At 47.9% G+C, this 23,069-nt stretch overlaps 1 protein-coding gene across 2 annotated transcripts in view; it reads left to right on the top strand.

The window, feature by feature from the left end:
• The window catches only part of ABTB3 (ankyrin repeat and BTB domain containing 3), a 176,160-nt gene that overhangs the window by 102,369 nt on the left and 50,722 nt on the right, over positions 1 to 23,069 (top strand). For both annotated transcript variants that reach the window (XM_075050922.1, XM_075050920.1), the window contains exon 3: positions 12,226 to 12,430. In XM_075050922.1, coding sequence (XP_074907023.1) covers positions 12,226 to 12,430 — 205 coding nt within the window. The remainder of the gene's footprint in view (positions 1 to 12,225; positions 12,431 to 23,069) is intronic.

Genomic DNA, 23,069 nt, shown 5'->3' with positions numbered 1-23,069 from the left:
GTGTTATTCAAATTAAGTAATTTATGCTTATTTATTTCATGTGCATGAAACACAACAGTAGTGTCTGTACGCCAACTAAATTATGCATGATACAGCTCTCTTTCTTAAAGTGCATATGGTTGTGTTTTAATAAATAAGTAATCTGTGCATATGTCAGGGTTGGGTTTTTTTCATTCTGGATTTTTTTGAACCTCTGTACGCAACCCAAAAGCCAGACTCCTTAATTACCACCACCCCCCTTTTTAAATTTGATTTCGAGAAATCTATCATCTCTAAGTAGCCCTACCTTAGATTCAAACGATAGGGTTTGCTTTCTCTCTGTCTGTTGACTGCAAACACAGGCAGAACGCTCTTCGGGGTGGCCAACTGGAGGAAAAGAGCGCAGCAGTGGGAGTTAGATGCAGCTGTCAGAAAGGCTGGCACCTCCAGCACGCTGGTAGCCCTCCAGAAAGCCCTCTGGACAACCATCGGGGGCACCTCCCCGGCCCCTGCAAGCAGATGCATGTCGGGGTAGAAGAAGTAGGAGGAGCGGTAGTTGGCAAAGCTCGCAAGGCTCGGTGCTGAGCTGGGTAGAAATCTTTGCCGTGGAGCAGCGGCGGTGCAGAGTTCAAAACTGAGCTGTGAAACGCGGAGGGAGGCGCGGCACGTCGGTGGGCAAAAACCTGTGAATTTGGGGGAAAATTGTGAGATGGAAGGAAAATGGAGGGGTGAGGGGTACAAGGGGGTTTGCTCTTTGTTCGGTGATTGCGTGTCTGTCTCTGGTATCAGCAGAGGCTGTGACCCGGAGGTTACGGCGAAGCCTCTGCCGCGGAGAGAGGCTGGGGGACCGCAGCGTGGGGGCAGAAACGCTGAGCAGCGGGGAGAAGCCAGCGGGGAACACCTGGGGATCAGAGCACGTTGGCAGGGAGGGAGTAGGCGAAGGAGGATTTATTGTTGGCCCGGTGGTGTGAGGGGGATGGAGAGCTTTAGAAGCGGCGTTGCGGAAAGGAAAGAGGATATGGCAAAGCTCTGGCATGGAGAAGGTGGCATATGCGGGAAAGGTTAGGTACATAAAAGCCCCTGCACTTGTGGGGATGAATAAAGGTGATGAGGGAGATGCTCTGGGTAGGAGGGAATTAAGAGGATAGCACTTGTGAAGAGGAGGAGGAGGAGATGGCAACCAGGAGTGGCAAGGACAGAAGCTTGGCCTGCTGGACCAACAGAGCGGACAGTCCCCAGGCGTGTGTCCGCAATGTCCCACCGGCTTGCAATATCCCAGAAGCCAGGACTTTATTTCTGTTCTCTTCAAAAGAGCGCAAAAAACAAGGGTAAAGAGTGATCTTGCAATAAAGCATTTTTAATTTTATCTCAGGGAAAAAAAAAAAAGAAGAAAAAAGGCAATTCTAATTGAATGAGATTTCCTAGAGTTTATCGACATTAATAATTAAAGCATAACAAGTACGCAGAATAACTGGAATTAACAAACGCCCGCATGTGGAGGAAAGGCTTCCCCTACGCTCAGTTCTGCCCAGCATCCTCGCGCGCAGTGGCACGGCCGGCTGCTGGAGGCTTTGAGACCGGGAAATCAAATGTGTCCCCTGGAAGACGACAGCTGGCAAACAGGGCCCGTTTACTGCCCAGCACCTGTATTTCAGCTCACATCTTCTTAGTTTCTTCACAGGCTGTCCGAGGTGGAAAATAGATTCCCAAGGTGAAAAGCCGTGCGTCTCATGGTACCTTCGCCTTGCCCTACACTTGATGGCCCTCATTTGTCTGCTCCCTTTGTTTTTTCATTTATGCTGTCGGCGTATTAAAAAAAGACCGTTTGGGTAGAGCTGCGTCTCCCCGGAGGGGGTGACAGAGACGAGAGAAAATGGGGAAAGGTGGGATTGGGTTGAGGAATGGCAGCACCCTCTGGGAATGCTGCGGAGGAGGAGGTCAACCCAGGCCGGCACTGACGGCTCTTCGTGGCCGGGAAGGTGCAACCAGACTTGCAGATGCTGGTCTGGTCTCCCCCAAACCCAGTTTGCCTGGTGGTTCCGCTCTCATCTCCTGAGGTTAGCAGGCAGCGGGTACTGGTCGTCACTGGGACGGCCCTGCCCTGCCCGGTGGCGGCGGCGGCGGGGCGAGGGAACGCCACCGGCCCTGGGGCACTCTCCCGAAAATAGGAAGAAGAGGTGATGTTGCTGACTTGGTGGGGGGGGATCAAAGGAAGGGTTTCATCTCCAGGACTTATGAGGAGAATGTAAATAGAGACCTAATTCTGCACCACAATTACAGCGGTAATGTGTGATTCCAAGGAAAAGGCTTGAAAAATTAATGTGAAACCTTATTCATTAAAATATAATGAACATGGCACAAAGTTAAGGAACAACAATAAATCTGGCCTATGTTATATTGGCATTTAGTATTCAGGAATTGTAATTGCCTACTACAGTGTGTTTTAAAATAATGTAATTTCATTTGAAATGCTTATTATATAGAGAACATTGGGAAGAACTGAAGCACAGCAAAAATAATAGGATTTTAAACAGTAGCCTGACAGTATTTCACTGTTTAACCATAGAGAAAATATTTCACAGGACTTTTTTTTTTTTTTCAAAAAAAAATTTATTTTTTTTTTCAGTTTTTCCTAAGGTTACCTGTATTTCCAGACCAGACCTAGAGGAGAAGGGGAATAGATCTGTTTGGGTTTTTTTCAGAAAGTTTTGGGGATTCTTCTCGTTTTCTAGTTCTCTTTTACTTCCTCCCCCTTCAGAAAGGGAAAAATAAGTAGACTGAATAGAAAGAGAGAGGAATATTAGGAAAAGTTTTGGCTGTTGAGAGATCCCATGACACTGCGTTTTGACCTTTGAATATTTTTCCTTACTTCTTTATATGCATGTTTGCAATCCACAGACATTTATGTTATATTTAACTGCATAACACTCCAACACACCTATTCATCACCTACCTAAAAATACCGCTGCAGGCTTGGAGACCAGATGCAGAAGGGATGAGGCGCACAACTGGAGGTCGCTGGTGTTTTGCTGGATGAAGGAGGACCCTCTTTGTCTTGCCTGGGCACGTAGGTGGTGACAAGGAAGAGCAGAGCCTTAGGGTGTGCTGGGCACCAATCCTGTTACTCCCTCGCTGCCTTGGGGTGAAGACCATAAGGTGTTAATGTATGGGCGAGCTGGGACAACCACCCCATGCTGAGGCACATGTGCAGGGCTGCGGAAGGGTTGTGTCTCTCGAGCTGCACAGAGGGATAAACTGTGCCTTAGGATGTCACACAAACCGTGTCTTCACGCTTGTCTTCAGGTTAGAGCACAAAACTCTTTGGGGTTTGCTTTGGGTCCAAAGATGGCCAGTCCGCTATGGCTTTCCTGGGTGAGAAGTTTGCCACCCAGTCTTGTGCAAACCACGGTGACTAGTGGTGATGGTTATTAGTCTGAGTGTTAACCATAACAAGTAGGCATTTTTATTTTAAACTATGATAATCTGAAGATATGGAGGGGACTTAACACTGCTGATCTCAGAGTTTTTTAGCCTTTGAATGGTGTTTAACATAGAGCAGCTCCCAGATGTGATGTTCAGGCTGGTATTTCCTCCATGTCACCCCTCAGGTTTCAGCAAGGTTTTCCTTTTTGCCCTTGGAAAAATGCAACCCTTCCCCACCATCCTTTCTTTGTTTCCACAGTGCTGAATGTATGTATTTCCAAAATAACAGCCTCCCAGTAGATCTTTGCATGTTTTTAGGGATGAAAGGAAGGGTTACTGCGCAAGTGTAAGTAGGAATGTGATTGCACATACCAATACTGTTTTTCATTTCTTCTCGCAGCCCTAGCCAAGGAGATGATGAAACTCAGCATCCCCTCCCTTGCCTTTTCATCTAATCTCAATCCTCTGCAACCACCAGGAAGGAGCACTGCAGGAGCCATACAAATTGATTCATGTCCTGTAAATAAGAGGTTAAACCTAAGCTTAGAAGCAAATGCCAGGGTAAAGGTGCTTGCTGGAAGGGTGGCATCTGAAGGAGGGTTGTTGCAAGTGCTCTGCTTATTTACTGCCAGAACAAAAGCTCTGTTTGTCAGATATTTTTCTCAGACTAAACAGCACTGTAGAGAAAGGCCAAAGCTTATTCCCTGTGAACGTTTTGGTTCATGCAGCGCAGTGCTGAGCTAAGCGGAGGTACTAGCCGAAACCTGCAATTCAGATGCAAGCGCTGCCTTCAGCATAGGGTTTGGCCATAGACTGGCAGCCTGTGTGGGCACTCTCCAGAGGTGGTGACACTTTTCCTAGTTTTCGAGGGTCCTCTGCTGGGTTATGGCACAAGATCTCTACGTCCTCACTCTCCCACCGCTTTCTGGGCCTGTTGTTTGCGGTTCCTCCTCGCTGCGATCCGCATGTCGACCACTCCGTGTGTAAAAGCTGAAAAGAGAAGTTGTTGAGGTGCCCCTTCATCCCCTAGCAGAGAATACGAGACAGATTAATGCAGTGCTTAAATGCTAGGTAGTTTCTTGCCCCCAGTAAGTGCTAGCTGGTTGCAGGCTCCCCTAGCTGCTACTCCATCCCCTTGCAGCCCCCGCCAAGTGATGGACCCGAGCCTCCATTTGCCGTCTGCATCTGTGCACAAGAAGGATTATGGGTTACTTAATAGCCCCAAACAACCTCCTGCTTTTCTTCCCTTCCCCCCTGAGATACCCATTATCATAAACCATAAAGCAATACATTTATTTATCAGTGGAAACAAAGCGGGAGGGAGGATAATTTGAAAATACCAGGCTACACGCTGCTAAGGCTTTACCTTCCTTCTCACTGCCCTGCTGACTAGGGGGGTAGATTTCTCTCTTGGGTTACAGGGGCTGAACAGAGGCACTTATCGCTTGCCTGGGTCCCTGTCTGCTGTCAGCACTCCTTTGGGGGCTCCCTGGCTCCCCCGTGGGTGCGAATCATCTCCCTTCGCCTTCCTGGGAGCCGAGCCGGGGTCTGTCCCTGCACAGGTGGTTTTGTTCCTCCGGGGCTTCTACCTCGTGCTCTGAAGCCCACTCAAGTGTTATCATTAGAGGCAAGAGGCATCACGTTGGTGACTGGGGGATGCTGGAGCTCCAACCCTCCACCACCTTCCCCCAGTATAGTGATGTATCGGCTCAGGACTCCCCCACGTACATCACCCTTGAGGTGCAGACTGCCATCAGCCCTGAACTCCTGGGCATCAGAGCACGCTAGGGCTTAAACCAGCATTTTCCTTTCCTTAGGTTTGCAGTCCTCCCCATCCCTGCTGGGCAGAGCACAGGCAGTTGGTCAGGCCAGGGTGAGCACTCTTCAGCTGTGGGAGGCTCTTAAATTCAGAGTTTGAGGACATGGGTCTACATCAGGCCGAAGAAAATCCAGGAACGGTGGTCCGTAAGGCAGTGGCGGTCTGCAGAAGGAAGGCTCTGCATTAGGTCGGCAGATGAATAGCTTATCCAAGTCAAAGCTTGTTTTGTTTGGAGTTGACGTGGTTTAAGGGGAGTCAAACATAAACATCATGCTTGCCATGTTGGGTTGGAGATTTCGAAGGTGATAGTGTTGTTATAATAGGTATGTGAACTTGAGAAGGTTTAATTATTATTGTGGCTTTTTAATGGGATATATCCAATCCCTAATTTCTCAGTCTTCAAAGGCTTTGCAAACACTAAATTGCACACAAACACTTACTCTGTAATATAAATAGAAGCTTCTTGTGATGGTGGGATAAGTGGAGATAAAAGGTTAAACAATCTGTGGGAGGCCACAGGGAAGCCACTGTGAGGAAATGGGCTGCTCGTATCCCGGTCCTGTCTTTTGGTGCTGAATTCAGAGTTTGGGACCACAGCTCCTTCGTTTGCTTTTCTGTGGGAGACATGAATGCCTGTTAGGAGAAGGAAAGGTTGCTTGGGGCAGGAAATTCACACAGGGGTACGATGTGGGCATGTGGAAATGGCAGAGATGGGGAGGTTTTTGCAAGGTGAGCTCGATGGTGAATCTGTTGCACGTGGGATGCTCCACTGTGGGTTACGGCACCCCAAATGCACCCACAGCCTGAGGCAGCTGGCTCTTGAATCTGGAATATACTCTGTGCCAAGAATAGCATAGCTTTATGTTTGGAGATAGTTTGTGCTAAGAGCATGTGCACAGTGAAATACATACTAAACACTTTCTAGTATGCACCCACCCTAGCTCTCTGCACACTTCTTTCCTGGTATAGATGGGTCATCTTGAGTTAACAGGAGACAGTCCCCCAATAAATCATTTGAAGAAAGGCTTCTCTCGAGCAGTTTTTGCTCAGCTGACTTTTGAAATGTAGAGATTGATGCAACACTGGAGGCAGAGCAAACATGGGAGAACAGCAAAGCTGAAATGAAGAGTGTAAGGATGGCTCAGGCGGCTGACTAAGCGGATGGCTGGAGGCAGTCTGCCATGGTACAGGAGACACAGTCAACTACTCGTATTCACCTGCATTCATGCGCTTACAGGCATATGCTGGGGTGAGCTGTAGCAATGCATCACTTTGATGCAGAAACCAGAGGCAACAGGGAGGTAGAAAGGGAGAGAGACTTAGCTACAGTTGGGGAAGGATGCAGGATGGCTGTGGCTACCAGGTAGCACTCTGATGGAACAGACCATGGTTTATTATCGGGGTTATAATTCATATTTTCAACACAGTCTCCTTGGAGCCCGTCATGAGCAAAACCATAGATCCAAGACTTTTATACTGAGGTGTGAAATGAATCCAGGTCAAGAAAGTGAGTTTTGCACCTGGTTCACATGCTTGTAAGGGGGCAAACTTTGGAATCTACTGGCCATGACATCAAGTTGGTGTCTGGAGGGCAGCTCCCTGAGCGATACTCCTCCTTTTCATGGTCTGGCCAGGACACAAGAGGACGTTAAGCGCTCTGAAGGACAGACACGACTCCAGTCTGTGGCTCTGGCCCCCTCTATGCAGGAGAAAATGTTCGCCCAGGTAGCACAGCAAAGCAGTAATACTGTGGGGCATGATTCCCGAGAGCAGACTACACACATTCGAGTCGTGGACAGCTGGAAGGATGATCAGACTGGCATTATCAAACTGATGGGTGCTGCCTGCAGGATGTGGTCATGCTAGAAACATGGCCTGCTGCTGCTTCGCAGGGTCCCCTAACAGGGCATCACGTGGGAAGAGGGTTGTGGTGGAAACAGAGATCCTCCTCTCTCCTCTGGGCTTTGAAGGAAAGACACAGGCCAAAGAACTGTGTGTGGCTTGTTTTCAGTGCGCAAAAATATCATCGTTAAGTTACTCTTGTGGTTTTAGGACATGTTTTTGGAACAAGAAAAACTCGAGGTAGGTGTCATAGGGAGTGGCCGTGTAAGCATCGGTCCAGCGTCGTTCACCTCGGGGTCGAGGTTGTGCAGACACACACCCAGCTGAATGTTTTAGGCTGTGGAAGTTTATCCCTCTGAAAGAACTGAGCCTGCTCCTACGCAGGCATGATTGCAAGATCGGGTCCATCATGACAGACCATAAAATGCCGCAGGAAGGTTCTCAGAAGTGGGCATTGGGCATCTATCATTTCCTCTTTCTTCCTCCTCTTTTTGCTTTTCTTCTTTTTCCTGCCTCCTCTGTTACAAAATTAGAAACGCATATGTTATTTATTAAGCATTGGGCTCAAAATAGTAAAAGCAGTGATAATAGCTTTTACCGAAGCCAAACACAGTAAAAAAAAGAAAAAAGGCTTTACTGGTCCCTGTGGAGAGGGCTCAAGCCGTCCATTTGTGTGCTGTACGTTGTTGTTGTATGTTGTATACCACCCCCATACAGGCTGGAGCAGCTTAACTTTCCCTGTCACATCACATCTTTGGCTTGAAGTCAGTGAAGCTGTTCCTTAAATATTCAGTATTGCCTTAAACCAGGCCCGTGTCACAACATGCGCATTACATAATATTTTTAATCTTTAAATCAAATGTATGTGGACCTTGCGTTGATAAACCATGCTGAACTGCCGGCAGCAGCGATGGGCAAGTCCTGCTGTAGTCATGGAAAGGATGAAATACTGGTAGCTACAGCGGCAGCTCTCCACACGCTGCGGTGCGGTGATGGTTTCGTGGGTCCTTTGCTAGCCGGCGTGTGAGGCACGGCGTTGCTCCTGTGGGCTGGCAAGCTCCAGCTTGGAGCCACGTTGCCGGAGCTCTTCCCCATCCCGATCCAGGGCTGCGAGGCAGTTCCAGCCTGGGGCTCACTGCTGCCTTTGCTGCCCTCTGAGAGCCTGCCCTCTAGTTCTGGCTTCCCAGCTTCAGCAACAAAAATATCCTCAAATATCCCTCCACCTCGCTGTTCTTTTTTTTTGTGTGTGTGTGTGTCTACCCCGCACAACATGATATCTTCCTCTCTCTGGCTCTGCCAGCAGAGCAGTTTGTGCGTCGGCTCACTTGGCTTATGTTGCATAAATTGTGGAAGTGTTTATTTGGTTTAAATTAAAAACAAAATAAAATTGGCAAGGTCTTTTGTCAGGCAGATTGGCTTCCCGGTCTGTTCCTCAGATGGGTTGCAGGCGGTGGTACTGGGGCGAGAATAAGCGCAGGGGACGGCAAGACAGGGATCCCCACCGAGCCCCTTCGTGCCGTGACGCCACAGCTCTTGAGAGCTGTGTCCATGGCATTACGAGATCAACTCAGCTGCTGGGATTTTTATTTTTTATGGGTTTTTTTGGAAATGATGGACTCAGGATAGTTATTGGCCTTTCAGATGTGCTCAGCTGATACATCTGAGACATTTTCAGGGCTAAAAAAGATGCAGAAGAGCCAACAATGCTACGAGCAGGTAACCCTCCCTTGCAGAGTGTTGCTGTGCTGAACACGGCTCTGAAGCACAGAGATGGTTAATACAGACTGATAAGGGGAGCTTGCCTCTCTGTGCTTGGTCACAAATTCAAGGTTGCACTCAGTGTTCAGGTATACCATGGCTTTTACAGCTGGTAAGAAGAGTATATATAGGTTGGGTTTCCCAGATGAGACTTGAGTTGGTTGACTGCTGGAGACCAGACCAGTGAGTCCCATCGTGGAGCTGGTTTCACATCCATGGGCTTTGGGGTGCTCTGGCCAGGATCAAAGAGAGTTTCAACTCTCGGTATATTCTTTGGAAGAAAATGGAGAAGCAAAAGCTTATTAGCAAGGAAGAATAGAAGCAACAAAACGTGGTAGGGATTGAAAACGACACACATGCGTCTTGAACCAGATGTTACACTATGCTATGTTTCACAGAGTATGCATAAGTACAACCATGCGGCGTGTGCGTGTGCCTGTCAGCTCCCTCGTCCCTTCTTGGCACTGACCCTAGTGCACAGATACACCAAGGCGCAGTCTCTACCCTGAATAATTTGCACCGTAACTGGATGCGGCTGGAGGAGGAAAAGGGCACCAGGGCATGCAGTGGATTTTCCGAGGTTACACTATGGGATAAAATAGAGAGCAGCGATTCCCGTCGTGCCTCCAGTGCTCTGCCTGTTGGGTACCAAGGTCATAACGCAGCTTTTTATGCTTACTTACTGTCCTCTGTGAAGCTCGATGATTTATAGGTATTGATTATTTGAGTTGTCTCTGATAGAGGAATGTTATAATAATTGTTAATACAGAAATTATTTGAAATGTAACCAGAGATAACCCAGCAAAGGCAAAAGCAAGATCTAAGCCAATCAATTCTTGGTATAATGTAATTAAATGAGGCTTAAACATAAAAACCCCATTAATTCAGCTTTAATGGCATGAATTAGTTTGGGTTTCTTAAGAAGCAGTTGAGGAAATACAGAATAAAAGGGTGAACTCCTGGCCATGTTGCAATGGATGGGAGCTTTGCCATTGATTTCAGTGAGGCTCGAGTTCCTCCAACCTTGCATCAGCAGCGATGCTGAGCCGCCCGCCCTGCCTACGTCATTCTTGCTGCTGCTTTTCCTCCTTACTCACCGCGCAGCTTCCTCTGGTGCTGGATGTGTCATCGAAGTCGCATCGCCCCAGCGCTCAGGGAGGAATGGGAATGAAGTAATGCTGCTGCCTGAATCTGGGCCTAAATTGCATCCTGGTTTTTATTCATCGTTGGGTGCAGAAGTCAGAGGCGATCTCTGGTGCCTGCTGTCTCAATCCACTGAAATAAGACTAGTCAGGTGCTTAACTTTAACCACGTGCTTTAGTGCTGTAGTGGCTTGGGTCTGAAAAGGCTGAATTTAGCTCAACTCCTTTTTCTCTGCTTTTGCTATTATTGTTAAAGCTGGATGTTGCTGCCAGCATTTCTCTGCATTTTTTGGGGGGGCCTTTTGGAGGAAGAGAGAGGAATTTACTTTTGCTATCAGCAAGGGTGCTGTCAGTTAAATTGACCTGTGCTAGGCTTGGCTTTGCATGTCTGCTGTGACAGAGTGGGCTGAATGAAGGGGGTCCCAAACCTTCCTGCTGCTTCTGGTTGCCTGCAGATAATTTTGTGCAGGACTGGGGAGTCATCTCAGAGGCACATCTGTTTCTGCTGTGGACCTGATCCTATAGGCTTTCTGCATGCACGGCTTCTCTCGGAAATTATGAGCATGCAGGGCTGCAAGATTGGTCCTATCATGACAATTTCCTGGCAGAGGGAAAAGACAGAAACTATTTTTAAATGAAAGCTTTGAATCAGAGGAATATTGCAGAGTGCAGCAAAAAATTGTGTCAAAACCCTGAAATCATGGACTCGGCAGTTTTCTCATGCCAGCGGTTTTCTTCTCTTCATGGTTTTAAGGCTGTGTTTTTGGAGGACCGGGCTGAGCATTTTTCAATGAGACGTTTCTGTTCTCCCTGGTGCACATTATCGCAGCAGCAGCATCATTTTCTGTGCGAGTCAGGCTGGAGAGAGGTGATGTGCTGTGATGTGTTCACAGGGGTGGGACTTTGCAGAAAAAACCTGTAGCTCTGCCTTGCACACAGTCAAAATGGTTCTCCTTTAAGTTTGCTCAGGAGTTCATTATTCAGCCTTCTCCCCCCCACCCCAATGTGGTTTTATGTTCCTACCTAGGTGTATATTTCCAACTTTTCCTTCCAAGTTTCAGTGCTCAGTGGTCACTTGGGAAAAGTTCTTCTTATCACTGGAAAATTATGTCCTCTTTTCCCCATCACTCGCTTTTGTATAGCTTAAGAATGACCCAAAGGGCTCTTGCTCAGATTTTCATTTAAAACAAACCACCCGATTTGATCCAAGATCATTATTTCCCCCCAAAGCACTCTCAGAGTGATTTGAACATGTGAAAACAGGCAGTTTATAACCACAATTGTTTCCCTGCCTTTGATAGAGTGGTCACTAGTCAACAAACGTAAAATTCACTGCCTCGGAGGGAGATGCTTTAGTTAATTAGTTACAATCAGTACCGTGCTAAGAGGCTCAATGCTGCTTGCCTGTATATTTGCCTGCTAATCTTGCTTGCTGGCTTTGCTGATCCCAGTCTGCATATTGCGGCTGGTTTCCCCTACCTGCCCTGCGAGGAAGCGCCCAGAATCACGTCGGTGCAGAGGAGACGATGAGCATCTTTCTCCTGGACCATTCTCTGTGCTTTGGAAACCTGAGGGGCTGCGTGAGCCTACTTCACAGGTTTTCCTCTTCTGCTGACATGAAGTTTTCCAGGCCCAGCCTGGGCTTACAAATTGTAATTTTGGTTGCACATTTCTGATATCGTCTTTTAGCAATTTTTTTCCCCCTTTTTTCTTCACCTGTGTGTCCCTTTCCGTGCTCCTGCAGAGCTCTGTGTGTTATCTGACTGCCTCCTTCCTCCTTGCAAGGGGCTGGATTTCCCTGCCACTCTCTAACCAGGGGCATGCAGCTTTTGGTGCCACTGCATTGTCCCTGCTGGTCATTTTTGGGGGCTGTGGGGTTTTGGCAGCCTCCAAAGACTGCCTGTAGGTAGCTGTGAGCATGGCCCTGGCATACCGGCTCTTCTGGTGGTGCTGAGATGGGCCAGCCTGACACTGCAGAAACTATATTTGCAGAAATACACACCGTATTTGCAGAAATAAGTTTCCTGCAGGCGTTCAGGGGCTTGTCTGCAGCCTGGGTATGTCACCCCACGCCACGTAAACCCCCAGGCAAAGTCCAGCCTAGTGATGAGCAATGCACGGGATCCTGTTCTACCCTTTACCGTTTGCATATGTGAGGTTAAACGGAAGGGAAAATCAACGCAGCGTGTCTTTCGGTTGGAAAACTCGGGGGAGAGGCAGCTGAAAAGCCTGGCATTCACCCAACTTTTGCTTTTTTTCCAGGCGACCTGGTGTCTCGAGCGATGCACCACCTCCAGCCCCTCAACGCCAAGCAGCACGGGAACGGGACGCCGATGCACCAGAAGCAGGGATCGCTCTACTGGGAGCCGGAGGCTCTGTACACCCTCTGCTACTTCATGCACTGTCCGCAGATGGAGTGGGAAAACCCCAACGTGGAGCCATCAAAAGTCACGCTGCAGACCGAGAGGTGAGAGCCGCTGCACGGTGCTTAAAGTCGTGGCGAAGACGTTTCGTTAATAAATCAGCCTGGCTGGCTAATTGCTAATTACAGCTTGCGCGTGAGAGGCTGTGGAGCAGTCTGGTTTGGTTTAGGATCACCTCTTTGAAATGCGTTTCTCTCGCCGAAGCGCTGCGTGGCTGACCCAATATATATCAAAAGTGACACCCAGTGGCTACATACAGCAAATTGGTTCCAGATGTGCACTCAGGAGAGATTTCCTTTTCCTTTTGTTGTTGCTCAGCTATTCTGTGTTTTGGAAAAGAAAATGAGAACTTCTATTTCTGGCCTAGCAGGTTTGGGTTTAAATGTGTTTTTTCTGCGCATTAATAGGGCTCGACAGCTGTGATTGGGGAAGTGGAAAATGAATAGAGTAGTGTGTAGAAAGGAGAGGTCGTTAAAGACGCTGGGCTCCAGCCGTGCCGAGTACCCGGGTGCAGGAATAACCTCTGGGCTGCCCCGGCCGGGGACGTGGCAGGGTCCGGCTGTTGTCCCCACTCCGGGGATGACCAGGGCAGGGGACACACGCCTGAGGACCAGTCCTGACTCAGGATCTGCTGTAAGGTGAGAAGGAGACATCCCTGAAGCTGATGATGGGGTTACCAAATGCCAGCAGGCAGGCAGGGTGCCCAACGCAGGGGAGCTCTGCAGCCGGACACTGCAGAAAGCAACCGGGACAGCTCGCTGGCCAAGAAAATAAAGTCATCTTCTGTCAAAAGCCCAGCAAACCCGCTAGTAACACAAGCCTCCACTTGTGTGCTGATGCACACTGTGCTATTTCCCTGCTGCGCTTCTCACCAGCCCTAAACCAGGCTTCCCCAGTACGGAGACGAGAGGAGCGGCTGGTGCTTGGAAAATGCTGGGTATTCATTTTTAGGATGGGTATCGTGGTGATGCAAATGCAAGCTGCTTTTTCAAGCTGGGCTCCACATTTACATCCCGATGTCTGTGTTGCGCTGTACGTGTGAGTCAAACTCGTCTGCACGTGTGCTCCGAGAGCTGCGCATACGGGGCTTGGTTATTGTTTCAGTATAAGTTCTGCATCTCAGAAGCAGCATTTGAGAATCTCATTGTATGTGTAACAGTAAATGGTATATAATATGATATCTTCATTGAATTACTTTTATATCAATTCACAGAAAAGCATACAAGATAAAACTCTGGCATTAAAGATGTTACTGGGAATTTTGCCATTTGCTTTTGGATGGCATTTTGTTTCTTTTCAAGTTTGGGTCGCTCCGTGAGCATGTTTGTCGCTTTTTTTGCACTATTGTTTCCAAAGTATGAAAAAAAACAGAAGGGAAACGACAAGAATGCAGAATTTTCTAATTTTTCTAAGTTATTTTTAATCTCATGATTTGTCAACCAGCCTTGTTATTGCAGAAGGCCTAACTTCTGTCCAAGAGTGTTTAGTATGCACAAAAAAATAACCGAAATTAGAAGATACCCTGACCTGATCTGTAGTCTCCATCTGTAGGAGTAATGCCACTGGAACCAGTGGGAATATAAAAGTGGATAATGCTGAGGCTCTGGTTTTGTAAGATTTCTGCAGACTTCCCTGTGGAAAGTGAAGAGGGCAGGAATATTTGAAAAATCACTTTTAGCATTTGCTTTAATAGGTTTTCCTTTCTCTGAGGTCACCTTAATACATGTTCTCTTCGCTAGAGCACTTGAAACGCTGATTATTTAAAGCAATTGTTCTTCTTTGCTTTATTTTGAATACTCCATCTGGCAAGATGTCTTCCTCTGGCAGGGCAGTTTAACAACTGCGGTGTGTGGTTAGGGCCAGAGCAAGTACTCGGTGTTATTGCCAAGAGCTTGTGGTCACTTTTGGAAGGAGCAGATACTCCTCCTGTTGCCTAATCAAACATGCGTTAGTACTTAGTGCTGGAGTGGGAGCGATGCGAGGGTAAGCGTGAGCCCAGATATTTCCATGGAGTTGTGCTCTGAATCTTCATCAGCTGGATGCAACCATCCTGTGCTGCCCGGAGAAGAGATCCGTGAAGCTGACTTCTCCTTAGTCCTCTGAGGAGCCTTCCTACCTATTTCCCATCTTTTTTTTTTTACATGCAAGCATGCTTTGTGGTCCATGATTTATTTCTGGTGGTTTCAGCTTCCACGATGGGTTTTTGTGCGTTGTGGGGGAGTGGGTTTGTTAAACATGACGTTTTTATATGCAGAATGTTTGCAAACTTTGTGCCGTATCTACGTGCCATATCGCCTCTCTACTTCTCCAGCTGTGGCAATTGCTTTTATGTTGGAAGAAGCCCGGAAGGAAGCAAGGAGGTCCAGGTGTCTTTCCCCATCTTTGGCCTCTCTGAGTCCTTGCTGGTGCAGAGAAGGCAGGACCTATGTGGATCTGGCTGTAGGCAGTATTTCCATGAAACAAGGGTTGTCCTTGGCTCATGTAAAGCCAACTTGGCTACTGTCTTGGCCCGTGCATGCCCAGGGTGCAGAGGGTTGCAGGATGCTGCCAGTGAGTTCCCCCGGCACTTGTAGGGCTTGGTGGCCCCATGAGAGCTGCTCCCGTCCTTCCCACCCGTCTCCAGGCCACCTGCATTTCGGCTTTGAACTGGCTTGGGTTAGGGAGCTGCAGGGGCTGGATATGGGAGGGAAGCCGGGACGGTGGCGGTCCTGCCTGACTTAGCACTTTCCAGCACAGAAAGCGTACCTCCCTCAAAGTCTTGGGGGATGCGTAAAATGGGATATTTACCTTTGAATAAATCCGGTTCTTCGTTTCTAGGGAGCGTTTCTCTGTGTTTGCTCTTCATGGAGGTAAAGGAACGAGAATGCGGTGTGCTTTTAATAGTGTTTGCCTTTACGTAAAATAAGAGGAAAAAGATTATTATACAGCGGAAGCTTTTGCTGGGGGGGGGCTGCTTTCATGGGAAGGGGAGGAGGTGGAAAGTGGCCAGGATTGCTCAGAAAACCTGGAAAAGATTCCCCACTTTCTAAATGCCAACAAACCCAACCGTAAGATGGATGTGTGACCCCCTCCCACTCCAAATTCATATTCTGCTTTCAGTCTAGTCACTCAGATTTTTTGGCTGTCTTGTTGGCACCAGCACAAGCCGGTCCTGCTGGGGTGGGTTACCTAATGACCATGTAGGCAGCTATTTTGGCAGGCGTGGATGTACTGGGAGGGAGTGGGGTGGACCTGTTTGAGGGATCCCCCTTCTGTAACGCACCCAGCCAGGACATGATGGAGACATTTGTCTTGTGCCGGGTGTTGCCTGCGAAAGCAGTGCACCTGCGGGTGGCTGTGGATTATTTCGGTTTGTTCATTCTTTTGCTTTCCCGGGAATTAAAAAAAAAAAAGGGAAGAAATTGTAGATGAGGCCACTCTTACCAAGATTTCTTTCTTGCTTGCTGCTTCTGGTTTAAGAAAAGGATCTCTCCTGTGGTTCTGTTTTGCTTCTCAGCCTCTATAACACTTCCAAAATTATTGCAAGTAATTTCTTAAGCACCGGAAAGCGCAGAATCTGTAGTTGCAGATTTGTGTGATGGTTTTTTCCTTAAGTGGTTCCTTACCCACTTTTATCCACAGCTGTCTTGACAAAGTCCTCATTACTTCCTAACTCTCCATGTTCCCCATTAACAACTCATTGAGAAGCTGCGGCTCAGCAGCTCAGCCCATCCAGAACCACCCATTAATTCTGCTCACAGGCAGCAAAATTCCTTCTCCAGCGCTTCCTCTGCTGCTCCGCCTTGGAGGAGCATTAACTCCCTGTACCGCCCAGCAGCCTTTAGCTTTTCCCTGGAGTCGTAATTGAGTTGGTGGATACGTGTCTGGTTTTAACCTTCTTTTCACTTTTCCTTCACTGCTTTTCCCTGTATGTGGAGCAATCCCTTAGGAAACTCCCATGGGCTATCGCCCGCGTTTTATTTTTCTGCCTGCCTTGCACACGTGCGTGGATGCACACACAAAAATATACACGTCCCCTGCACATGCGCACACGTGCAAATTGTAGCCTGTAGTCGTTCGTGATTAATAGAAAGGGTTTGGGTTATCATCTGAGTTTTGCTTCATGCTTTGGATATTTATTAGTGTACCTGGCTAATTAACGTGGTGCAGCCCCCTTAATGAGAGGAGTGTTCCACTGCTATAAAATAACTTGAAGTCTTTCAAAGCACTTTCGTAACTGGTAAAGCCATGTCTGTAGTACAGATTATACCCATAGAACAATTTCAGTAAGAAGATAACTAGGGAAATGTTTCCCTGATTTAATTTATTATGTGGTACAAACTGCACGGGTAGGGCAGTCTCCAGCAAAGGCCAGCAGAGAGTGGAGGGAATGATGGGGAATGCTGATGAAGAAGAGGTGGAGTGCTAGCACTGGGAGTGTGGAAGTCCTGCTGGGAAACTGGAATGAATCTTGCACTGTATGTCTGAAGAAGGGATTACACATGCTTGATGTGCCAGTATGGCATAGCCCTGTATAACCCTATATATTTTTATCCACTATTCAGTTGAAAACCTCACGTGGTAAAACTGTGGCCTTGCTGAACTCAAAGTTCAGCACCAGGGTTGATTTGACTGGGAACCACTGAAAAGAAATCCAGATCCATCCTTACATAAATCCTCTAGATTTGCATCTTAAATATCAAACTTCCTACTTTTTAAAAATCCCTTCAGAAATGGTATTGGCAGCTGCCTGCAGCATGTGAGATTGCCCATGTTACAAGAAGTAGTTCAGGCAGTATTTGTAGCTCGGCTGTCAGACAGTATATACTTGCTGGGCTGGAGCTGTATTCTACACCTAATTCATCAAGCTAGCCTTATGCTGTCCGTGGGATGGCTATAGGATTTTTTTAAATAGCAAAAATTACGTGCAGCCCTGCGAGAACAGCGTGTTACCCAGGCTGTTCTGCGCCGCTCTCCCAACGCTGGCGTCTCTTCAGGGATTTATGCCACAGCCAGTCGTGTCAAATCTGATGTCAAAACTGCCTGTGAAGTATTTCCCTGTTGTGGTTGCTGGCCGAATCACTGCTTTGACTCGGTTGCCTTTCATGTCTCGGCCGTTAATGTTTTTAATGCAGGAGAGGCAACGGGGATGATGCATTCGAACACTGGATGCACATTTAAAAAACATGACTTGCAGATACCCTTGTGCGGACTCTGGAGCACGGATGTCTTGGTACACAAAAGCATAAGGGTAAACCCTCCCTCTGCCGAAGCGAGTCTTGCTGAGACTTTGTGTGAGAGCGAGGAGAATTATTGATCCTTCAGCCTGAACAAAATGCAGAATTGGCTTTTTCAGAGGCTGGTTACTTGGGTCGCCCTTAGCTGGGCTTCTGGGGTGTTGGGGGAGCTGCCTAGCGTGGGAGAGCTGCGTGGACTCGCGTGGGGCATCAGTCGGCGTTGCTGGGTCCCTGGGCAGGAGCGGAGCTGGCAGCCTTCTGAAGGCATCAGAAAGTATTTCCTGGCACTGAAGGCAAGTAGTTTATGATGTAAATATAAAACAGGAGTTTTTCAGCTTGGAAACCCATCTGAAAAGTATGCTAAATATAGGAAAAAACATGCTTTTCTATCCCAATAACACTAAAAATGGACTAGCATTGCATATATGGATTCATCATACATTCTACATGAAAACTGTCAGAACTGAGAATGTTTTTCAGTTTGTATATAGGGATTTTCTTTAAAAACCACCCATGAAAACCTAAACATAAACCCAAACAAATGAAAAGACCTTTTCATAATGTTAAAGTTGCTGACTCATATCTGCAAGCAGAAACTTCTCCCTACCTGTGTCTAGATAGGCTTTTCCTTGCAAAAGTACAGCTCAAAAGTGCTGTTAACTCTAAAATTGCAAAAGCAGCCAGTAAAACAGCAGTGACCTGCATGTAGCACTTTGTCGGGTGTTGCCACGCAGGTTTGCAGTCACCACTCCTTTGCTGGAGTGAGTGAAGAAACTAAACACCTACCGCAACAGCGTCCTCCGCAAGAGTTAAAGGGTCCTGCAAAGAAATCATCCTATAATTGAACAATACAAAAGGTGTTTAAGTTAACACAAGGTCAGGTTTATACAGCTGTGCACACTTCACAGCTGGTGAAACTGAGGGAGGGACAGCACGAGGCGGCTGTGGGAATTCACACCTGAATGGGATTAGTCCTCGGGAATTTCTCCGTTCCCATTGTGAAGCAGACCATCAAGGCAGTCCTCTCCATAGCAGTTGATTTTAATACATACAGCGAGCATGTTCGTGTGGTGGGGCAAGGGCTCGGCATCAGAAGAGCAATGTGAAGTGCCCCTGGAAATAGAGAGGCTGCTGTGCTGCACTTGAAACAACCATTTCTTCTTTGAGGACTGTGATTATTAGGGGAAATCTCTTATGCGCACTTGATGAGCTCCTCGACCTGGAGCACGCCGCAGGCTCTGCTACGAACAAGGAGCTGGTGGCCTCTCCGGGCTTCATGAGCCACAGCGGTGGAGGAGGGCTGAGCCTGGGTGAGGAGCGGTCAAAGGTGATGAGCGTGCCCTCAGGAAGGTGGTTTAAGTCTGCACGCCAGAGGAGGTGACAGGCGAGAAGGTCCCCCCCTTGTTTGAGACTCTCATCGCGTGGCAAAAATGATTGGGGAGTCAGCCGCCGGAGGAGAGCTTGGGAAGAGTCACCTGCCCTGGTTTCGGCTGGGACGGAGTTAATTTTCTTTTTTAGTAGCTGGCATAGCGTTATGTTTTGGGTTCGGTAGGAGAAGAATGTTGATAACACACTGATGTTTTCAGTTGCTGCTAAGTAGTGTTTAGACTAAGTCAAGGAGTTTTCAGCTTCTCATGCCCAGCCAGCAAGAAGGCTGGAGGGGCACAAGGAGTTGGGAGGGGACACAGCCAGGACAGCTGACCCAAACTGGCCAAAGGGGTATTCCATACCATGGGATGTCATGCCCAGTATATAAACTGGGGGGAGTTGGCCTGGGGGGATCACTGCTCGGGAACTAACTGGGCATCGGTTGGCAAATGGTGAGCTATTGCATTGTGTATCACTTGTACATTCCAATCCTTTTATTATTATTATTGTCATTTTATTATTGTTATTATTATCATTATTATCGGTATTAGGTTCTTCCTTTCTGTTCTATTGAACTGTTCTTATCTCAACCCATGAGTTTTACCTTTCCCCCCCGCCCCAATTCTCTCCCCCATCCCACTGGGAGTGAGCAAGCGGCTGCGTGGTGCTTAGTTGCCGGCTGGGGTTAAACCACGACATCACCCCAATGGTGGGAACCGGGAGGAGAGAGTGAGACATGACACCGCTTTCCTGGCAGGGGGGTGCTGCCAAAAAGATGGATTACTCTCTGCAAGGGAGAGGGAGCGACTGGGGAGAGGAAGAATTGCTTAAGCTGCTGAGAAATCAAGAAGAGAGCGGGGGTGTGTGGCAGCCCTCCTCTTGAAGGACTGGGCAGCAAGGTGGACCAAAGGTGTTAGGGACAGTGGAAAACCAGGGCAAGGGGTTATTGGGAGCTGGGATTTGTAGGAGTGCTGGCCCTAGTGCTTTGCAATTCCAGCGTTGCAGCAGGCGGTGTCCAAAAAGGAGCTTCATCGGTCTTCTCGCAGACCTACGCAAAAATAATGCAGCATCCTATTGTGTTGTACAGTGCACATTTCTCATGCTCTTCCATCTAGTGATTCCTCCTGTTTATATATAAGTATACTGCCACTGATAACAATAATAATACTAATACTAATAATAATGAAAAATCCTGAGCTACTGCAGATGCGTGACGGGACTTTTAATATCTCTGTGTGCCAGCAAGCCGAGGAGGGAAATGGTGGGCAGCCCAGGACTGCTGCGCACGTCTCGGGTGGAGTGTGGGTTTGGGGCAAAAAGTGGCACGATTGGAGTAGGTCATACCTTACATTTAGGCCCCCCCAATAGCATTTGCTTTCCTGATGAGCCAGTTTGTAATTCAAAGCACCCCAGAGACATCAACCCTGCAAAAACCAAGAGAGATGTGAGGTCCGATGGGGTGCGGAGGGGTCGTTGGCCCCGCTCCCGTAGGGAAGGTGCTGGGGAGAGGCGTGGGTGGGTGCTGGCGGGGAGCTGCCACGTCTGGGGACGATGCAGAGAAGGACGTGTGATATCCAGGATGGGAGAGGAAGGCGAGCGGTCGTCCCTCACGGGGGGATGCCGGCTGGGTATTGCCTGCAGATGTCTGCAAGGCACAGGAGCTTGCGGGTCCCCGAGCAGTCCCAAAATAGCTGTGAGAGGGGAGCGGGGCGGCAGGAGGGAATGGGGAGGGATGCTGTGCAGAAGGAGGAATCGGGGATGTGAGGGTTTGTGGGGCAGTGATAATTCCCTTTTCTGTTCAAGTAGGGACCCGGGGAGGACACGCTCCAAGAGGAGCGTGACCGGGGGACAGTGCCCACAAGGGTCCAACCCTTTGGGGATCTGCTTTTTGTCGTCCTCCCCTATTCCTTCCCCACCTCCCGGCTCTTTTGTGTGGAACGGCAATGGCTCTGCGCAGAAACCTCTCCCTGCCTCTTGATCTGAGATGTTTTTCTCCTTAGATGACAGTTCAGGAAAACACAAGCCTGTGCTGAAAACCACCTTTTTGGGGGGACATTACTTAAGCTCATGCTTAACTTTGAACCGCAGTGAATTAAAGAGGATGGGAGCGCACATTTAAAGTTAAGCACAGGTACAGAGATGGGCTGGAGGAGGAGGTCAGAGCACTCATTGACCTGCACCCCAGTAAGGTGCTTCTGCAGCTGTCGCGCTGCTCCTGACTTTCCATCTCCTTCCAGTCAAGCCCAGCACATTCCTACCATGGTTAGATTAATTTAATTAAGGCGTGTGCTTCCAAAGCATAGAGCTAGGTGACTTATCTGCTACGTGTCTGCTCTGGAACACAAAAGTACCGAACCCTCCTAGTTGTTGCCTGCCTTTGTGCCAGAGATAAATATGCCAGTGACATAATGTATTCGCCTAACCTGTTTTCGCACGGTGTCATTTGAAAAGTGAAATATTTCTTGCTGATGTCACATTGTCTTGTGGGTTGTCACACCCCTATAACTTTGTGTTCCGCTTTCTTCTTTGGCACACAAACAGTATTTAAAATTAAAAAAAAAATCCCCTTCACGTGGTGCATAGACTCTTGAAGGGTATTTTTAACCTATTGCACGCAGCCATATTTGGTTCTCTTCTCAAAATACAAATTCCCTGACATGCTTAGATACACAGTGATGATTTCTTTTGCCTTGGAAAAAGGAATGTAATATATTGTGAGTGAACTCCAATGTCCTGATGTAGGGACTGAAATTGGTCTTTAGAGAAAATCCCACTGCTTCCGCAGAACACTGATTCTCTTTCCCTTGGGGATTTATTGCACCAAATAGCTATGTTCATTTCTATTTCTCTGTTGAAGTTTGCAAGACCAGGAAAAAAAAGCAATTTTATAGTGCAATTATCACAGTTCCTGTAAATAATTTTATTTGCTCTGCTCCTTATTGTGGTGGGGCAGTTTTTGTGCTGGCTGAGTTTCTGACCTGCACAAGAAGAGGAGAAAGCATGAACCCCCGAGTCCCCCGATGAGCCACGGCCCTCTGCTTATCTGTTCGCCCAGCAGATGTTATAGGAAGGCTCCGTCCAAGCCTGTCTTCATTTCTGTGGTCCAGACCACATTCTCTCACGCAAACCATAACCTAGAACTGAGTTTCCCTTGAATTGTTTTCCTAGCACCAAGTTTTGTGGGTAACTATATGCATCTCTACACTTCCAGTGTGATTTGCAGCTCCCTTTCCGCTGTTTGCTCAGCAAGTGTTGAAAACAACTCCCACCGATCACTTGTCCCCAGCTCCTTAACGCTGCGAGAGAGGGTCCCTTCTGCTCCGAGGACACGTCGCAGGTGACCTGGGAAGCAGGTCACCTTCCAGGAGCAGACACACTCTTGCTTTTCCCCTCTCCCTCCTCTGACCGCTGCCACCCTCACGACAAATGAGCTGGATTATGGAAATCGTTTTACAGGAGCTGCGGGAGATTTTCTGTCCTTATCTGGCTCCTTGGGTGGCCGCGGCAGGTCTGGGGAGAGCAAAAAGCCTTGGAAACAAATGCAGCCTGGTCTTGAGGTGACAGCGATGTGTTTGAATAGAATAATGATGAAAGTGGCAAGTCGGCCAAAGGTGTCATATTTCAAAAAGACGTTGTTCATTTAAGCGCCCGTGAGATTTGGGAACCCGGCATCCTAGGGAAGGTTGGTGGCCTCAGGGCTTCTCTGTCCTTCGGCACTTTTAAAATATCTCATCCCTCCTCGAGAATATTAATATCAGAGCTATGTAAAGTCAAGTCTTCAAAAGAGAAATAAATGGCATAAAGAGCTATAAATAGGAAAAGGATATTCCAGAATCAACATCTTCTTAAATAATTTTTCTCAGGCTAGATCCTTCTGGGGTAAAGTTACATGTTTAAAATGTAAAGTACTTGCCTACTGGGCACCTAATCCAGACTTTTTCTTTTTTTTTTTTCCCCTCCATGAAAAGGGACCGCAGAAGGAAAGGCAAGTAATGGAAAGCAATATTGAATGAAAAGGAGCAGGAGAAGAGAAGGGAGCAAAAGCAGGGGATGATGCTGCAGCAATAGGAATCTTTCCAATATTAGAATGATATACTGA

The sequence above is a fragment of the Buteo buteo genome, chromosome 19 (genome assembly GCF_964188355.1).
Source record: "Buteo buteo chromosome 19, bButBut1.hap1.1, whole genome shotgun sequence".
Taxonomy (NCBI): Eukaryota; Metazoa; Chordata; class Aves; order Accipitriformes; family Accipitridae; genus Buteo; species Buteo buteo.
This window is presented reverse-complemented; position numbering and strand designations above follow the sequence as displayed.